General features: G+C 45.5%; 1 protein-coding gene across 7 annotated transcripts in view; it reads left to right on the top strand.

Moving 5' to 3' along the window:
* The window catches only part of LOC139580899 (renalase-like), a 51,707-nt gene extending 38,457 nt beyond the window's left edge, over positions 1-13,250 (top strand). For 3 of the 7 annotated variants that reach the window (XM_071410037.1, XM_071410041.1, XM_071410040.1), the window contains 3 exons: positions 9,522-9,639; positions 10,120-10,295; positions 11,192-11,490. In XM_071410037.1, the coding sequence (XP_071266138.1) occupies positions 9,522-9,639; positions 10,120-10,295; positions 11,192-11,365 (468 nt within the window). In that variant the 3' untranslated portion in view covers positions 11,366-11,490. Of the gene's footprint in view, positions 1-4,614; positions 4,791-9,521; positions 9,640-10,119; positions 10,296-11,191; positions 11,491-12,710 lie in introns of those variants that run through there. The other 4 variants (XM_071410038.1, XM_071410042.1, XR_011676115.1 and 1 more) reach the window with 3 other exon arrangements.
* Positions 13,251-16,842: the final 3,592 nt, after the last annotated feature.

The following is a 16,842-nucleotide window of genomic DNA, read 5'->3' as shown; positions in this document are numbered from 1 at the left end:
ACACCAAGGTAAATCTTTGTCATGCCTCATTTTAGGAGGATCAGATGGTGACAGGGGTCTCAGCAGGGTCAGGCAACCAGGGAAGACCAATCTGTGACAGAGGTGAGGTGAATTTCTGCAGATACAACACTTTATTCTCTCTGTGCAGCAAACACTGGACAAGCCAGATGCTATTTCAAGGCAGTCTGACAAACCTCCAAAGTTGACTTCCAAACTGTATCAAGGGTTGATAGAGGCTTTCCCCAATGACACAAAACAGGTAAAGCAAAAATGTGAGGAAGACCCTGTAGAAGCTATTGATGATGATGAATGGATACAGATAAGTTTGAATTTCCAGTCATGTTCATATCATCTCAGACATAAATTACTACAGTTTAAGACCATCCATAGAATGTACTGTATGCCAGTAAAACTGAATATCATGCACTCAGAAATGTAATACCTATGCTGGAGGTGTAAAATACAAAAGGGGACATATTTGCATATGTTATGGTCTTGTGCAGGCTAGCTGATTTCTGGCAAAGAGTATCTTCTTTTTTTCTCAGCATGTCTACAGATTCTCCCTTCTCCCTGTTTTTGTTTGCTTAGAAATGTTGAAACTGGAGACTGTTTTCTGAAGAAACGGTGTAACCAATAATTTATAGTGGCTAAGAAATGCATTGCCATTTATTGGAAGGTTGGTTTTCCTCCCACAATGTCAAGTTATGTATCACTAGATTTGATTTATTACACAATGAAAGGAATATGGAATATTCTTATATGGAATACAGTAGGACTAAAGGAGTCTGTATTGAAAACATGCCCACGTCAGGGGAGATACATATCTAGCTGCTCAGTCCTGGTCTGGGGGTCTGCCGTCCTGTGGATTGTCACTCTGGCCTTGGCCTAACACACCTGATACCAATAACGAATGTTTCACTAAAATCCTAAAGTTAAGTGGGGTGTGTTGGGTTGGGGGGCTGCAGGGTGGTGGAACGTTAAGGACAGGACGGGGCGACCCAAATATATTGTGTGCAAGTAAAAAGAGCTCTAGAGTACTATTAGTAGTATGAGAATAGTTATATGGAGGATTTGCTGTTTCTGTGTGTTAACCCTGTGGCGCTAGGCTAGGCTAGTCAGCTTTTTTGATGAGGATGATCCCGGATCCGGGAGGGGGGGGTCGGTAGAGGTTTTAATGTATATTTGAAGTGTATGTGTTTTATTCATTTCAAACCTTTCCCTTTAAATGAAAAAAGTGAAATGTGTGAATGGTGAAGGAAATTGTGTTGGGTGAGAGTTGAGTTATTGACTAGACTGGTGGGGGTCGGGCGTGCAGGCGTCTCGGGCTGCTGGTCGGTCAGGCTGCAATTTCTTTTGTTGTATTTTTTCAAGAGTTGCTCATTTGTTAGTCTATTGGTTAAAGGAGCAACACAATATTTTATTATCGAATTACCTTTGATCTAGTTCAGTCTTATTAATCACTTAAACAGGTTTAATAATTATCTCTTACATAGCTTGATGACTGTGGGTATTTTTGCTTACTTTTTGTTCTAAATGGAGACTGCATATTGGATTGTGTAAAAATGCAGGAAATGAGCTTTAGATGGCCCAAAAATCCAAGGAGAGGACCCCCAGACCTCCCATCAGGTTATGTCCCCCCCCACTTCTACAACCAAAGTGGCACCCCTGCTATTGATTATAGACCTAATTAAGTTGGGCTTTCCTTTCTCCTCACTTTTCTTAGACAATTAAGGCAAGGGCTGTTTTCTCTCCGCTTCTGCCTCCGCCGCATTCGTCTCAACACCAAAATGCGATTCACTTTTCTATTATACACATAGAAACATGGTCTAGGAAAAGGTGCCAATTCAACAGCGCACAGACATATTTCAGAATTGTGGACAGCAAACACTAACGCGGGGAAAAACACACATTTGTTATAAAATAATATTATTTGTATTTGTGTAGCACCATTGTTCTTACATAATATAACCATATACAATTTCGGTAGCAAATGCCTTAGACTGATGGACTGTGCCATCCCCATTCCCTCCACGATGGATCAGTCTACTCAGACAGACGCAAATCAGACAGTCTTGTACACCATGATTTTTTTATTTATTGACGAGTCGACTAAATGGGGTCAGCCCTAATAGAATGGAATGGTTCCTAATGTCTTGATGACTTTAACTAATAGATCTTTATGCAATGTAATGTACAGTAATGCAATGTGTTTTTAGAGACCTGAACACAAGGTACTGTATTTCTCACACACCTGTTCCATATTTATTCATACCAAAACATTTAATGCAACACTATCCACCACCTGTTAAACATCTGTGCTAGAATTGGGCACTGGACCCAATAACTCCCCCAGATTGCCACATTGGACAGTCATCTGGAAAAACGCAAGGCATCTCTCTCACCCACCCACAACAAAACTGGAGTGCAAACCACTGAGAGAGCAGAGAATGAGCAGAGGAGGCACTGAACTGATGAATGAGCATTCAATAAGCCTTCATCAGGACACAGTTAGTAGAAACATGCAGAGGAGATGGAATGGAGCATGCCTTCATTTGATGCGGGAGGACTGCGGATTCCATTAACAACGCATTGGGACAAGCCACATTACTCAGGGTAATTTTGATCGTTGAGTAAACATTCCCCTCACATCTACTAGGGCTATAACTTGAACAGCTCCATGAATGAGGTCTAGGTGAAGTATGGTGGGTGGACCCCAATGCTGACCGTTAAATTGAACAAAGTCTTTTAAAAGATTTGTCTCTATTCAGATCATTAGATTCTTTTCCATTACCAGATGTTCGCCGAGGTTCTGACCGACTGTGTTTTAAGTTGAAGGCATTTAGTAAGAGTACTAAATCCACAGTTGGTGCGGAACTGTACTCTGTTTTAAAATGGTACTCTGAGACGAGATAAGCTTCCGTCCTGCCCATGTCTGAGATCTTTAAACGGCATCAACAATGGGCTTGCTCCATTTTCATGAGAAACAGAAAGTCTCTTTATGGATGCGTCAGATAGTGGTTTTGCATTCTCCCCTGTGCAGACAGACCCTGTGTGTGTGTTTGTCTCTGTGTGTGTGTGTGTCTGTGTGTCTGTGTCTGTGTCTGTCTGTCTGTCTGTCTGTCTGTCTGTCTGTCTGTCTGTCTGTTTGTCAGTCCGCGCGCGCGTGTGTGTATGTGCACCCATGCATGTGTGTGCGCCCGTGCATTTGTGAGATGCCGCAGCAGATTGTCCGGCCATACCGAGGTCCACATTTACATGGGCCTAATCTGGGCCAGATGTTCCAGGATGACACAGAAAATTATAAAAGGCCCCATACCCTGGGAAAGTAATGTGACCTTGTGACTGGCGCTGTCATATTCCCCCATCGTCAGCCCATTGTGCAGCTAATTAGAAGATCATTTGCTTGTTAGTATAACTACAGCACCGGGAATATAGGTGGGGTCATTTTTAATTCTGTTGTTTTAATAGCTTTGGTCACTGGGACGTTAGGCATACAGCTGTGGTGCTTGTAGTTGTTTGTACTGTGCAACATGTTAAGATGGCTTGTGCTCAAGGACTATTTCTGTGTTCGTAAGCCTCATACATTTTTATCTCTTTGCCTCTCTGCCCCTGTTTTACTTTATGGTTATTTTGTTTGCAATTATTTCCAAATATAATCTACTGACCCTGCTGTAAATCGTTGTTCAGATTCAGAAACGGCTGTCGCACAACCAGTTCATTTGTCCTACATACATAGGTTAAGTTTAACTAAAGTTTATCTACCCACATTTCAGCTCTGCGCTCCAAGAATCTCCTCAGTCATGTATTTTTTAGGACCGTCCAGAGACGACCGCCAGGTTAGCTTACTTGCTACTTCTCTTAGGACTCACTGTTGGCCTAGATTAAAATAGTTATTTTTCTGTTCAACGTGTTCTAGTAGAAATATGTATTCGAAATCCACAGTGTTGATCTCTGACCTGTGTATGCTCCATACTCTGGGGCCCTAAATAACTAAAGCACGGCCAAGCTAGCGCTTCAGAGGCCAATAAACAACAGATGTTTCAGACTGGAAACAAGGACAGCATTGCTTTGAAAAAACAACTCCAAAACCCGTATAAATAAACTAAGGAGAGAACATCTCTTCTACCATATGCAATATGGACGTTAGTTTAGTTATTTAGTTGCACCCAAGCTTACAGGGTGACTGCATGTAGTCTGGTAGGCGGTAGCTATCTTGCCTCAGTAGACTGAATGCTTGCTCGTTAATTATACTGTGAGCACACAAACATCATTAGATATGATACTCCAGTTTTGATATGAATAATATGTCCCATTTTTCAATAATGCATTAATGTTACTGCCGTAAGCCTGCTTGGATCAAATCCTTTAAGAAAATGTAATCCATGTCATTTAATGTCTCATTGTTGAGGGCTCAGTGGGAATGAATGAGTGAAGCCTGACACTGGTTACCTGAAAGCTTGACAGATTCCTAGACTTCGGGGCGCAGTCCCATCACCTCACAGTGGTATCCATTGTAAGCATACTGTAGGTTCTGTGTATCCAGGCTCGGCTAACTGATGCCGGCCTGGTAACAGGCTTAAACTGACATTGTCCCTCTGTTTTCCTATGCGAAAGTGCTAGAGGAGAGTCAGCGGCAGCAGCTTGGGGCGGTAAGCTACTTGTCGGCGCTATGCGCTGGGCTTCTTCTACAAAGGCCCAGGCTCACATCAACGTCCCCTGGGCCACCAAGTACGTCTCCAATAATCCCTGCATTCGCTTCATCGCCATCGACGATCAAAAGCGCAATTTAGGTCAGTGCCGCCCGCCATTCTCTTTCTCTGTTTGCCTGTCTGTCTCTTTATTTCCACTCTATTTTTCTGTTTCCTTTTCTGCATCTCTGTCTCACTCCCCCCGCCCTCTCTGGAAGGCATGCGTCAGAATTGCTCCCTGATTGAGTGCCACTGTTCAGCAGGCCTTTAACTTTCCTCGTTAGTTTATACCTCCAGTCCACTGGATTCTTTATTGACTTTGTCAAGCTGCATTTGGTGTACGAATGTAAATGTAAGTGTTTAAGTTCTGATGTTTTCATTCAACCTCACATCATTCACTTATTTGACGGCGCTGCCGTGCTGTTGAGAGCCTCCGTAGACCTTAGTGTTTGATTGGCTCTGTGAGTGCTGGGCTAGCCTTGTCCATTGGTAGTCCGACTTCATTGCTGATTTGAACACAGAAGGGAGATGCAGCAGATACTGAGCAGGAGAGCACACACAGCACAACACCCTAAGATCAGGCTTCTACACACACCGGCCTTCATTATCAGCTCTGCTAGAAAACCACTAGCCTCTCGGCTTCTATGAGAAGGAACAACATCATATTATATCAGACCTGGAGGGGTGTGTGTGTGTTTCACAGAGAGACAAATATGTATATGTGCGTGTGTGCTTCAGTGAAAAACGATAAGTGTGTGTGTGTGTGCGCGCGCACAAGCGCATGTTTGCACGTCACTTGTGTATGTGTGAGAAAGAGTGCGAGAGAAAGTGTTCACGCACCTGTCACCTCTCATCCACTCCAGTGTTCAGAAGGCAACATCCTAATTAGAGGAGCTGGTAAATGTTTCATTCTACAAGGCTCCTCTGCCCCGGTGCTGCTACTGCGCTCCTCCTCTCGCCCTCCTCCTCTTGCCCTCCTCCTTTCGCCCTCCCCCGCTACGCTTTAATCTTATTGTTCCTTTGTGTAATGTTTTTTGCTTGTAGCTCAAGTAAGCAGGGGGTAGTAGGGTGCAAGCACAGATGATTTCTGACTGGCCCTTTGAAAGCCTGGGAATGCAGAGAGCAGGAAAGGCGCTGTAAGAATAGCTGTGGAGCGTCTCTCCAACTCTCTAGAGTGGTCTAAAACAGGGAGCTTGCTGTGACCAGGGGAACAGGTGTCAGGTCACAGAGCACACAGGACAGGACAATGGCCCTCCTGCGTCACCCAGACAGGACGGCCCCCTGAGGAAGATTTAGGAGTAAACCGCTTCATGTTCAGAGTTTCATCTGTACTCCAATTGGAATGAAATATGCAAGTGAGTTAACAACTCGTGCAAATTGCACAATGCATCATTTGGTGCCAACTTGCTCTGAGTGGTGCCTGTCTACCTAGTGAATTTAGTAACCTGTGTGTTTTTTTTTCTTACTTCTCCTTCAGAAGCCGAGTTTGTGCCAGTCTCTCGCCTACCTGCCTACCTTGCTACCAACATACACACTGTTTCCCCACCTCTTTCTGTCTTATCTCTTTATCTTCAACTCTTTCCTCATACTTCTCTCATCTTTGTTTGCCTTCCTCCTCTTTCTTTCTCTCCCTCTCTCATTTTCTCTCTCTGGCAGGCCCTATGGCTGGGGACTATGATGTCAAAAACTGGTTAGGGTGACTATCTAACCAATGAGCCATACCAGAATGGCCCTTTGGACAGAAGTTGGACAGACCCCAGCGAATGGGTGCTGTAGCCTGTTTGTGTACTATAGTCACTGTCACCAAACTGAAGTCTCCTTGTCCCTACACTGTCCACACAGTGACCATCCCTAGTTCCCTACAAGGGAATTCAGCATCTCCAGCTTGGCTCCGAACTAAACAACCGTCTGTGTTTGATGTGTGTGCACTCCCTCACGCAACGTTGTCCCGACTGCCGCATTAAAAAAACAAGCCAAGCTGGAGGAAATGATTGACCTCGTAGTAACTCTGTTTCCCGCTCCAGCAGGTCAATTGCGGGACATGTTTATTGGCGGCAGTAAACCATTATTCTCCACAATCAGTTTAAATATGGTTTTAAGACGATGTCATTAGAGAGATAACTTCATGACGTGCAGCCTCGATAAATCAATGCAAAACATCCTGTATGGTTCAGAGCTGTCTGTCTGTCTGTCTGTCTGTCTGTCTGTCTGTCTGTCTGTCTGTCTGTCTGTCTGTCTGTGTCTGTCTGTCTCTGTCTGTCTCTGTCTGTCTGTCTCTATCTGTCTCTGTCTGTCTGTCTCTGTCTGTCTGTCTCTGTCTGTCTCTGTCTGTCTGTGTCTGTCTCTGTCTCTGTCTGTGTCTGTCTCTGTCTGTCTGTGTCTGTCTCTGTCTGTCTCTGTCTCTGTCTGTCTGTGTCTGTCTCTGTCTCTGTCTGTCTGTCTCTGTCTGTTTGTCTGTCTCTGTCTGTCTCTGTCTGTCTGTCTCTGTCTGTCTCTGTCTGTGTCTGTCTCTGTGTCTGTCTGTGTCTGTCTCTGTCTGTCTCTGTCTCTGTCTGTCTCTGTCTGTCTCTGTCTCTGTCTCTGTGTCTGTCTGTCTCTGTCTGTCTCTCGTCTGTCTCTGTCTCTCGTCTGTCTCTGTCTGTCTCTGTCTGTCTCTGTCTGTCTGTGTCTGTCTCTGTCTCTGTCTGTCTCTGTCTGTCTGTGTCTGTCTCTGTCTCTGTCTGTCTCTGTCTGTCTGTGTCTGTCTCTGTCTCTGTCTGTCTGTCTCTCGTCTGTCTGTCTCTGTCTGTCTCTGTCTCTGTCTGTCTGTCTGTCTCTGTCTCTGTCTGTCTCTGTGTCTGTGTCTGTGTCTGTCTCTGTCTGTCTCTGTCTCTCGTCTGTCTCTGTCTGTCTGTCTCTCGTCTGTCTCTGTCTGTCTGTCTCTGTCTGTCTCTGTCTGTGTCTGTCTGTCTCTGTCTGTCTCTGTCTGTCTGTCTCTGTCTGTCTCTGTCTCTCTGTCTCTGTCTGTCTCTGTCTGTCTCTGTCTCTGTCTGTCTCTGTCTGTCTGTGTCTGTCTCTGTCTGTCTCTGTCTCTGTCTGTCTCTGTCTCTGTCTGTCTCTCGTCTGTCTCTGTCTGTCTGTCTCTGTCTGTGTCTGTCTGTGTCTGTCTCTGTCTCTGTCTGTCTGTCTCTGTCTGTCTCTGTCTGTCTGTCTCTGTCTGTCTCTGTCTGTCTGTCTCTGTCTGTCTCTGTCTCTGTCTGTCTCTGTCTGTCTGTCTCTGTCTGTCTCTGTCTCTCGTCTGTCTGTCTCTCGTCTGTCTGTCTCTGTCTCTCGTCTGTCTGTCTCTCGTCTGTCTGTCTCTGTCTCTCGTCTGTCTGTCTCTCGTCTGTCTGTCTGTCTGTCATTAGAAACAGGATCTCACCGTGTCCACTCCCCGCATGATGTCACCGCCACACAACCGGATCCTCAGCAGACAGGGCTCCAAGCCTTTCTGTTGTGTGTACAGTTACCAAACACTCAACATACAGTGCATTCGGAAAGTATTCAGACCCCTTGACTTTTTCCACATTTTGTTACGTTACAGCCTTATTCTAAAATTGATTAAATAAAATCCTCATCAATCTACACACAATACCCCATAATGACAAAGCGAAAAAAGGTTTTTAGATATTTTTGCATATGTATAAAAAAAAATCTAAACAGAAATAAGTATTCAGACCCTTTGCTATGAGACTCGATATTGAGCTCATGTGCATCCTGTTTCCATTGATCATCCATGAGATGTTTCTACAATTTGATTGGAGTCCACCTGTGGTAAACTCAATTGATTGGACTTGATTTGGAAGGGCTTGATTTGGAAGGTCCCACAGTTGGCAGTGCATGTCAGAGAAAAAAACAAGCCATGAGGTCAAAGGAATTGTCCGTAGAGCTCCGAGACAGGATTGTGTCAAGGCACAGATCTGGGTAAGGGTACCAAAAAAATTCTGCAGCATTGAAAGGTCCCCAAGAACACAGTGGCCTCCATCATTTTTAAATGGAAGAAGTTTGGAACCACCAAGACTCTTTCTAGAGCTGGCCGGCCGCCCGCCCAAACTGAGCAATCGGGGTAGAAGGGCCTTGGTCAGGGAATTGACCAAGAACCCGATGGTCACTCTGACAGAGCTCCAGAGGACGTGAGGCGTCTGTTTCTCAAACTAGACACTCTAAGGTACTTGTCCTCTTGCTCAGTTGTGCACCGGGGCCTCCCACTCCTCTCTCTCTATTCTGGTTAGACCCAGTTTGCGCTGTTCTGTGAAGGGAGTAGTACACAGCGTTGTACCAGATCTTCAATTTCTTGGCAATTTCTTGCATGGAATATCCTTCATTTCTCAGAACAAGAATAGACTGACAAGTTTCAGAAGAAAGTCTTTGTTTCTGGCTATTTTGAGCCTGTATCGAACCCACAAATGCTGATGCTCCAGATACTCAGCTAGTCTAAAGAAGGACAGTTGTATTGCTTCTTTAATCAGCACGACAGTTTTCAGCTGTGCTAACATAATTGCAAAAAGGTTTTCTAATGTTCAATTAGCCTTTTAAAATTATAAACTTGGATTAGCTAACACAACGTGCCATTGGAACACAGGAGTGATGGTTGCTGATAATGGGCCTCTGTACTCCTATGTAGATATTCCATAAAAAATCTGCCGTTTCCAGCTACAATAGTAATTTACAACATTAACAATATCTATTGTCCAGAAGATACTTGAAGGTGTATTGTGTGGATCAATACATTTATTTGAGAAGTATTATATCTATGCATTTAATTTATTTTAAAACCAATTAATTATTCTGTTTTGTTTTTGTCATAATTCTCAGACAACAGCAAAAATCCAGGAAGAGACCCAGACTCTCTCAAAGTTTAAGAGTGATTTGGGTGTAGGCGATGAGACTCTGTACAACTGGACAACGGAAGTTCAGCAATGGGCTAATACAGGTAAATGAATACAAAAAATAAATTATCCTAAATGTAACTCTCCTGGACTGTCACCTTGACGTAGTGGAGAGGCTTGTGTATTTCTGATCAATTTGATCTTATTTTAATGGACAAAAAATATGCTTTTCTTTCAAAAACAAGGACATTTCTAAGTGAACCCAAACTTTTGAACGGTAGTGTATATTTCATAGTGTTTACTGTTCAACTGTACGATTGCGCTTTCACTGACTTAGAAGTCGATTCTGATGAAGGTCAGTATGGCCAAAACATAAATGTCTTTAAAAAAAACAAATTGAATCAAAAATTCAATTCACAAACCAGAATTTTACCTCTACTTTCCTGCATTCTGAATTGTGAACTGAACAGTGTTCTTAGCTGTGCCGTATTCCTGTGTGTCCCTGTGCTGTTCAAACTCTGCAGAGTGCAGTCCGTCTATGGTGGTATGGTTCTGAACTGTGCTGTATGTGCTTGCCTGTGCAGAATTCCCAGAGTGCGGTCCCTCCATGGTGGTCCACACCAGTCTTCCATTTGGTGTCAAACACCTGGAGGAGGCCAAGGAGCAGGTGGAGCCTATCATCCTGGTGAAGCTGAACAAGCTGCTGCCTGGCTTGCCACAGCCCGACAGCATCAAGTGTCAGAAGTGGAGATACTCACAGGTGAGAGGGGTTACTCAGACAGGAGTTTTACTGTATTACTTCATCGAGTGAGGAGAGATAATACCAGGAGTTTTACTGTATTACTTCATCAAGTGAGGAGAGGTAATACCAGGAGTTTTACTGTATTACTTCATCGAGTGAGGAGAGGTAATACCAGGAGTTTTACTGTATTACTTCATCGAGTGAGGAGAGATAATACCAGGAGTTTTACTGTATTACTTCATCGAGTGAGGAGAGATAATACCAGGAGTTTTACTGTATTACTTCATCGAGTGAGGAGAGATAATACCAGGAGTTTTACTGTATTACTTCATCGAGTGAGGAGAGATAATACCAGGAGTTTTATTTCATTCACTCATTGAGAGAAGAGGAAGAGTTTTTTTTCTCCCTTCATAGATACTTTAAGAGATAATAACTGTTGCTACCTCACAATCCTGTCAAGATACATGGAAAGTAGGTCAGAGGGTTAGACTCGGTTCAGTAAAACTCATTGTCTGTGTAAAGAACATTGATGAGTGACATGCTGTCTATCACGATCACGCTGTACTAAACTTAAATGTATGACGTTTTTCTGCTTCTGTATACCACCCGAGTGTAGTGTACGGAGACTGCTTGGACATGGTGTTCCCTTTTCAAGTAGCTCCAATGTCCTGTTTACTGTGATGTTTCCCTGAATCTCTATGTTCTTCTTGGACCAGATACTGTGACTTTATTTACACTACTTATGTCCAGCAAGAATATGTCCTCCAAGGGCTCTCGTAGCTGTTCATCACTCTTCTGTAGTGATTGAAGTACACACTCGGCGATTGCATCACTCAATCTCTTAAATGTGCTCTCTCTCTCTCTCTCTCTCTCTCTCTTTTGCTCCAACACACACCCACACACACTCTGCTAAGCGAGGCTGGGCTGGGCTGGGGGTCAGAGGCCACAGAACATCTGTGTGGGAGGCCACATCACTGGGAGTGCCAGAGCATGGGCCAAGGCCCACTGGAACTGGATGGGCCATGATAGAACACACACACACTTGTACTGTAACACACACACACAAGCACATTTGTATTATAATATAGACACACACACATTCATAATGGAATGCGCAGAAACGCAGAAACACACACACACACACACACACACACACACACACACACACACACACACACACACACACACACACACACACACACACATATGCACACTCACTCATACTGTACACATATCAGCTCCCTGTCAAATGCACTAGCAGTCATTCTTTCAAAGACCATTGTGACAGAGACACATGCATGATTGATCCTAACAGTTATAGCAGTTTAACTGTTGCTAAAATATAGGTTATAGGTTGCGTGCTCATTAGATTACTTCTCTTATGAAGCAGACGTATTCTCAGCTGCTGAATTCTCTTGCTTTCCTTGCGATAAAACGTGTTTATATTGGGGCGTTTATCTTAAGGTCCCAAACCCTCCTCCTTGGCGCTCCGTGCTCTTTGCCATGGGAAGTCAGCCTCACGCTGTATATGGAGACGGCAGGGCCCAGGGCCACTTTATCAACGTACCACTAGAGTGAACCAAACAATTTGTCCATGGCCACATTTCAACAAAAATGCTTATCATCAATTGATTTACATGGTGATGACCTTTTCAAGGATGCATGAGCAAACAAACAATTATGTTTTTGGGGAGGAGTGGGGATGGAGGGAGGTGGAGGGTGGGGGTTATGATAGCAGCACATAGTAGCCTATAACGATGCCTATTAAAAGCCCCAGCAGGAAATGGATACTATTTCCTTACCCTTAGCGGTACAGGGCAGCGTACCTCGATGTTTATCCATCTGCTGCCTCTCCTCTTAGTACAGGCCAGCAGAAGCCTCTGACAGAAGCTACGACACGTACACCGGCTTGTGTGTTTACACTCCCAAGTCATTAACACACTTAACTCTCAGCGTTCAGGATTTAAACATGAGGAAGACAGTTGGCTGCAAGGCTGATTTGATATCTGCCTGTCTAGCCAAAGGCGGTGCATTTTATGACTTGATCTGTGGTATCCCACCACGTTCATTTAGAGGTAACTTGAGCACAGACAGTTTTTTGGATTGCAGGATAACTGTAGCACAAACAAATCATTGTCTCAATACACATTCTACTGTAGCTGTAGAAATAGATACATCTGTGGCCATGACAACAATTTGGCTTCAGTAGTGTAGTATACAATCGATGCATCATTTATCAGTGAAGGACAGTGAGCTGCCGATTCCACTCAATAGCTCAGCAGCAGCATGAAGGACTAATCAGCCCTCTCTATTGGGTCTAGTGACCGTTAGGGCCACTCCACCTGCTGCTGTATGGCCCTTCTCTCTCTCTCTCTCCACCCTCCCCTCTCTCTCTCTACCCCACCACCCCCTCTCTCTTTCTCAACTAATTAGGTGACGAGCTCGGTGGCCGACTGCCCAGGGCAGATGACGCCGCTGTCCCAGCCTCTGTTTGTGTGTGGGGGCGACGGCTTCACACATTCCAATTTCGACGGCTGTATCGAGTCTGCCCTGAAGGTGTTTGACGTTCTGAAGTCCTCTCTCTGATGCCTTGAGGGGTGGTAGGGGGGATGGGAGTATAGTGTGGGGGCCTCTATGTGTACAGTATGCTAGCCCAGAGAGGGGGGTACTCTCATTGAACCATTACCCTAACCCCCCCCCCCCCCCCCCATCATGGATGAAATCTGTAAAATAGAAGAGTTGAACTGTCCACTGAAGTACTTGATATGTTTTTTTAACATGTTGATGCTATGCTGTGTTCACTTGTGGTTAGATGTGGAACCGGTGTGTATATGACCCACTAATACAACAAGGTGGACCATGATTCCGTTCCAATGAAGTACTTTACTGAAAGTAAATATGGTGTTGTTACTCAGGATTTCTCTCTAAACATCTGATTTTGGTTCAGATTGAATAAAAAAGTTGAAAACTGTATCTCCCCCTTTGTGTCTGTAACTCCACTTTCTTTTTACTCAGAAAGATGGCAGGTGGTATGGGAACCAATCAGCACAGAGCTCAGAGCAAAGTCGTACAAAATGGATGTGGGTAGTCAAAAAGCAATTAGAAAGTAATCAAGATCCCTTAATGATTTATAAATGCATTAGGCAAAGTAGGCACAGTAGTTTGACTAATACCATATCTCACCCACCATTGATGTAGCCAGAGGACTCTGGTTATGACTGCCTGGTATGGCTAACACCAGGTCTGCCCTGTGCTCATGAAGGTCAAGTGTCCCAGTGAGAGCCCTGTGGCCCTGCCAACCCTGCCCCCCCCCCCCCTATTGCGCCCGTGGCGGTGTAATTCCACCCGGGGCAGCCTCCCGACACTGACCGAGTTCAGCAGCTTAGTGGCGGGACAGTAATCTGGGACAAAATGTTTGGCAGCCGGTCTGGAGAAAGAGCCCCCACTAATCCGACATAATTACAGCGTTTTGGGCCGGAGATCCAGGCTGTTGCAGCTGGGGTAGTAGTAGGCCCACTCTACTTACAGTCTGCAGTAACAAGCAGCACCCAGGTAAGGGTTAAAACACACACACATATAGGACACATACACACACACACATACCCAGCCTGCAGCTGCAGAACCCTGATCGCTCTTAGGCCCCATGCAGTACCACCCGCAATGGCACCAGGCTCTGCCTCCACACTGGCAGTTGGAAAAGGCCTGTGTGTGATTAGGCTATGCCCTCTCGCGTGCTAGCACTATCAACACAGTGAGCCACAGAAAGCCCAGAATGCTGAATTATGAACAGCCCTCTGCACAGACTTCACACACTGGCTTGAAGAGGCCAAAACCATCCAGAGAAACAAAAGAGAGCGAGAGTGGTTTTAGGACACTATCGTAGCTGATTGCATCACCCTGATCTCTGTTCTTGGGGTTTGGGTATTGTTCTTCATGCTTGACAGGTTTGCTATTGTCCTTATTAAAGGGTTTGCCCTGTTTTTGGATTTATTTTTATTATCGATCTAACACTTCTTTCCCCCTGCAGTCACTGTACAGTGCGTTAAATGACTAGTGTTCTCTCCTCCACTTAACTGAATGGGTGAATTCAAGGTCAGACACAAGCACATTTCGCTCAGGGTCATCTTATATGTGAGTATATGAAAACAGAATATTAACACAATGGTAGAATAAAATGGAAGTGTTTCATTTCCAGTTTCTCCAGTTTTACTGCAGTGCAGGACTGTCTGCTTTCCAATGGGAGTGTGATATGAAACCAACCTTCCACAGCTCGCACCAGTGCATAATTGTAAAGGCCCAAGGGGTGTGAGTTCATGCTTGTGTACAATAAAATACGATGCATGTGTTTGATATCCTGTAACATATGCACTCAGGTCTCAATGACATTCACAAAGCACACGGACAGTAGATTACATCAGTCAGTGGACTGTACCCCTTGTGCCACACTGAACTTCACATGTGTTAGGGGCAGGAGGAGAGAGATGGAGCCTCCTCGGATTACATGTTAATGCTCATCCAGGGCACAGAGACTGGTTGGAACAGAACCCAAATGCAGCAGGAGAGAGACGGATAGAGGGGGGTGGGGAGAGACTAGCGTTTTGCTCCAAGGGGATGCATAATTCATCGCAGTCATCCTGCGAGAAATAGAAGTCAGCTGCCTGGATTGCACTAGCCTTGCCACGGCGTTGCATCAGCTGCCTGCTTCTCTGCCTGCCTGCCTCTCTGCTCTGCCTGCCTGTCTGACTCTCATTAACACGCCCATCCTCAGCTGGGGGTCTTTGATCTTTTTTTAGCATCCGACAAGAAATAATTGGTTAAGGTTGAAGAGAGCTAGGCGGCGGAGGGGAGAAGAATACTGGGGATTTGTATTTGGGTTGTTGAGGAGGGTGTGTAGGATGCGGGGTGCTGGTAGAATAAACCCGGTACTGCCAGCGAGCTTGTGTGTTGTTGGTTGGATAGGGGACTGCCGGGTGATTGTTCGGCGGGAAGAGAGAGAGGGGGACAGAACAGAGCAGTGTCGCGTTTGGAGCAGTGAGAAGAGCGGCACGCACTGTGTCATTCTCGCTGGCTGGCTGGCTGGCTGGCAGAGCACTCGCTGGCTTGGTAAATGACAAAGTCAAGTGAAGCCTTTGTTTCACTGCCAGAACTCATTTAAAATGTTCCCCCGACTCCTTTTCTCTTTTATACAACCCTCCTCTCTCACCCTCTATCTCTCTCGCTCTCTCTCTGTATCTCTGTGTCTCTCTCTCGCTCTCTCTCTGTGATTTTTTTACAGCATTGTACATGCATGCACAAAAGGGCCTCTCTAGATCCAGACTGTGTGTCTCTCTCTGTGAAGAGTCCCCCCACTCATCCTTATCCCCCATCACACAAAGCAGTTAAGCATGCTGCCGGAGACACTAGGCTCATGGTGCGTCTGACCTATTTTCGTAGGCTATTCCGATGGAGCAAGGCTGCTGTGCACTGTGGGTAGCTGATTTGCATTTTTGCAAAGTCACTGGCAGATGGCACCAGAGGTTGAGGAGATAGCAGCTACCCCCCTCTACCTCCATCCCCCCGTCCTCCTTCTAGGGCCACAAGGTCAGGATTCAGGTCATGGCTTGTCATGTGACTCCACTTTTGGTGGACACCCCCGGAGTGGGATTAAAAGTCTCTGAGCACTCACTCTACTCTGCTCCCACTGGGGCTGGATAAGTGTCGGGGGGGGGGGGGGGGGGGTATTTGTGTTTGGATCCAAGAGCATTTCTCATAAGATTACTCTGTTGGTGGAGGGCTATTTGCTCAGGGGGAAAGATGTTTTCAGGGAGGAAATGAGGAGAAATGAGGCTTGGGTTTTCAGGATAAGCGAGTCCACTCTGTGGCCTCTTGTGTGCACAACGGTGTGTAAGTGAGTGAGTGCACGCTACAAGCATATGTGTTTGAGTGTGCGTACATGCATGAGCATACGTGTGCATACAAGTGTGTGTGTCAGACAGGAGATTGGGATGTTTAGACTTCTCCTCTGCCTCCCCAGAGAGCCCAAGCTGGGATAACGAGAGAGGCGGTGCACAGCCCCATGGGAGGTGACGTCACCAACAGCAGTCGGCTCTCTCTCTCTTTCTGTGGCAGGTAGGCAGGCACAGCCCACAGCCCTCTGAGCACAGTCAGTCGATTGCCTAAGAGCTCACTATTGATCCTGGAGGGAAGGACAGTCAGTCAGTCAGGCCCATACAGACAGCCTTGTTCTACTTAAGGCCAGCATCCCGGAGTCGCATCTTCACTGTTGACGTTGAGACTGGTGTTTTGCGAGTACTATTTAATGAAGCTACCAGTTGAGGACTTGTGAGGCATCTGTTTCTCAAACAAGGTACTCTAAGGTATTTGTCCTCTTGCTCCCACTCCTCTTTCTATTCTGGTTAGACCCAGTTTGCGCTTTCTGTGAAGGGAGTAGTACACAGCGTTGTAACAGATCTTCAGTTTCTTGGCAATTTCTCGCATGGAATAGCCTTCATTTCTCAGAACAAGAATAGACTGACCGGTTTCAGAAGAAAGTGATTTGTTTCTAGCCATTTTGAGCCTGTAATCG

The sequence above is a fragment of the Salvelinus alpinus genome, chromosome 7 (assembly GCF_045679555.1).
Source record: "Salvelinus alpinus chromosome 7, SLU_Salpinus.1, whole genome shotgun sequence".
In the NCBI taxonomy this organism is placed as follows: domain Eukaryota; kingdom Metazoa; phylum Chordata; class Actinopteri; order Salmoniformes; family Salmonidae; genus Salvelinus; species Salvelinus alpinus.
The sequence above is the reverse complement of the archived record's forward strand: the minus strand, read 5'-3'. Positions and strand labels throughout refer to the sequence as shown.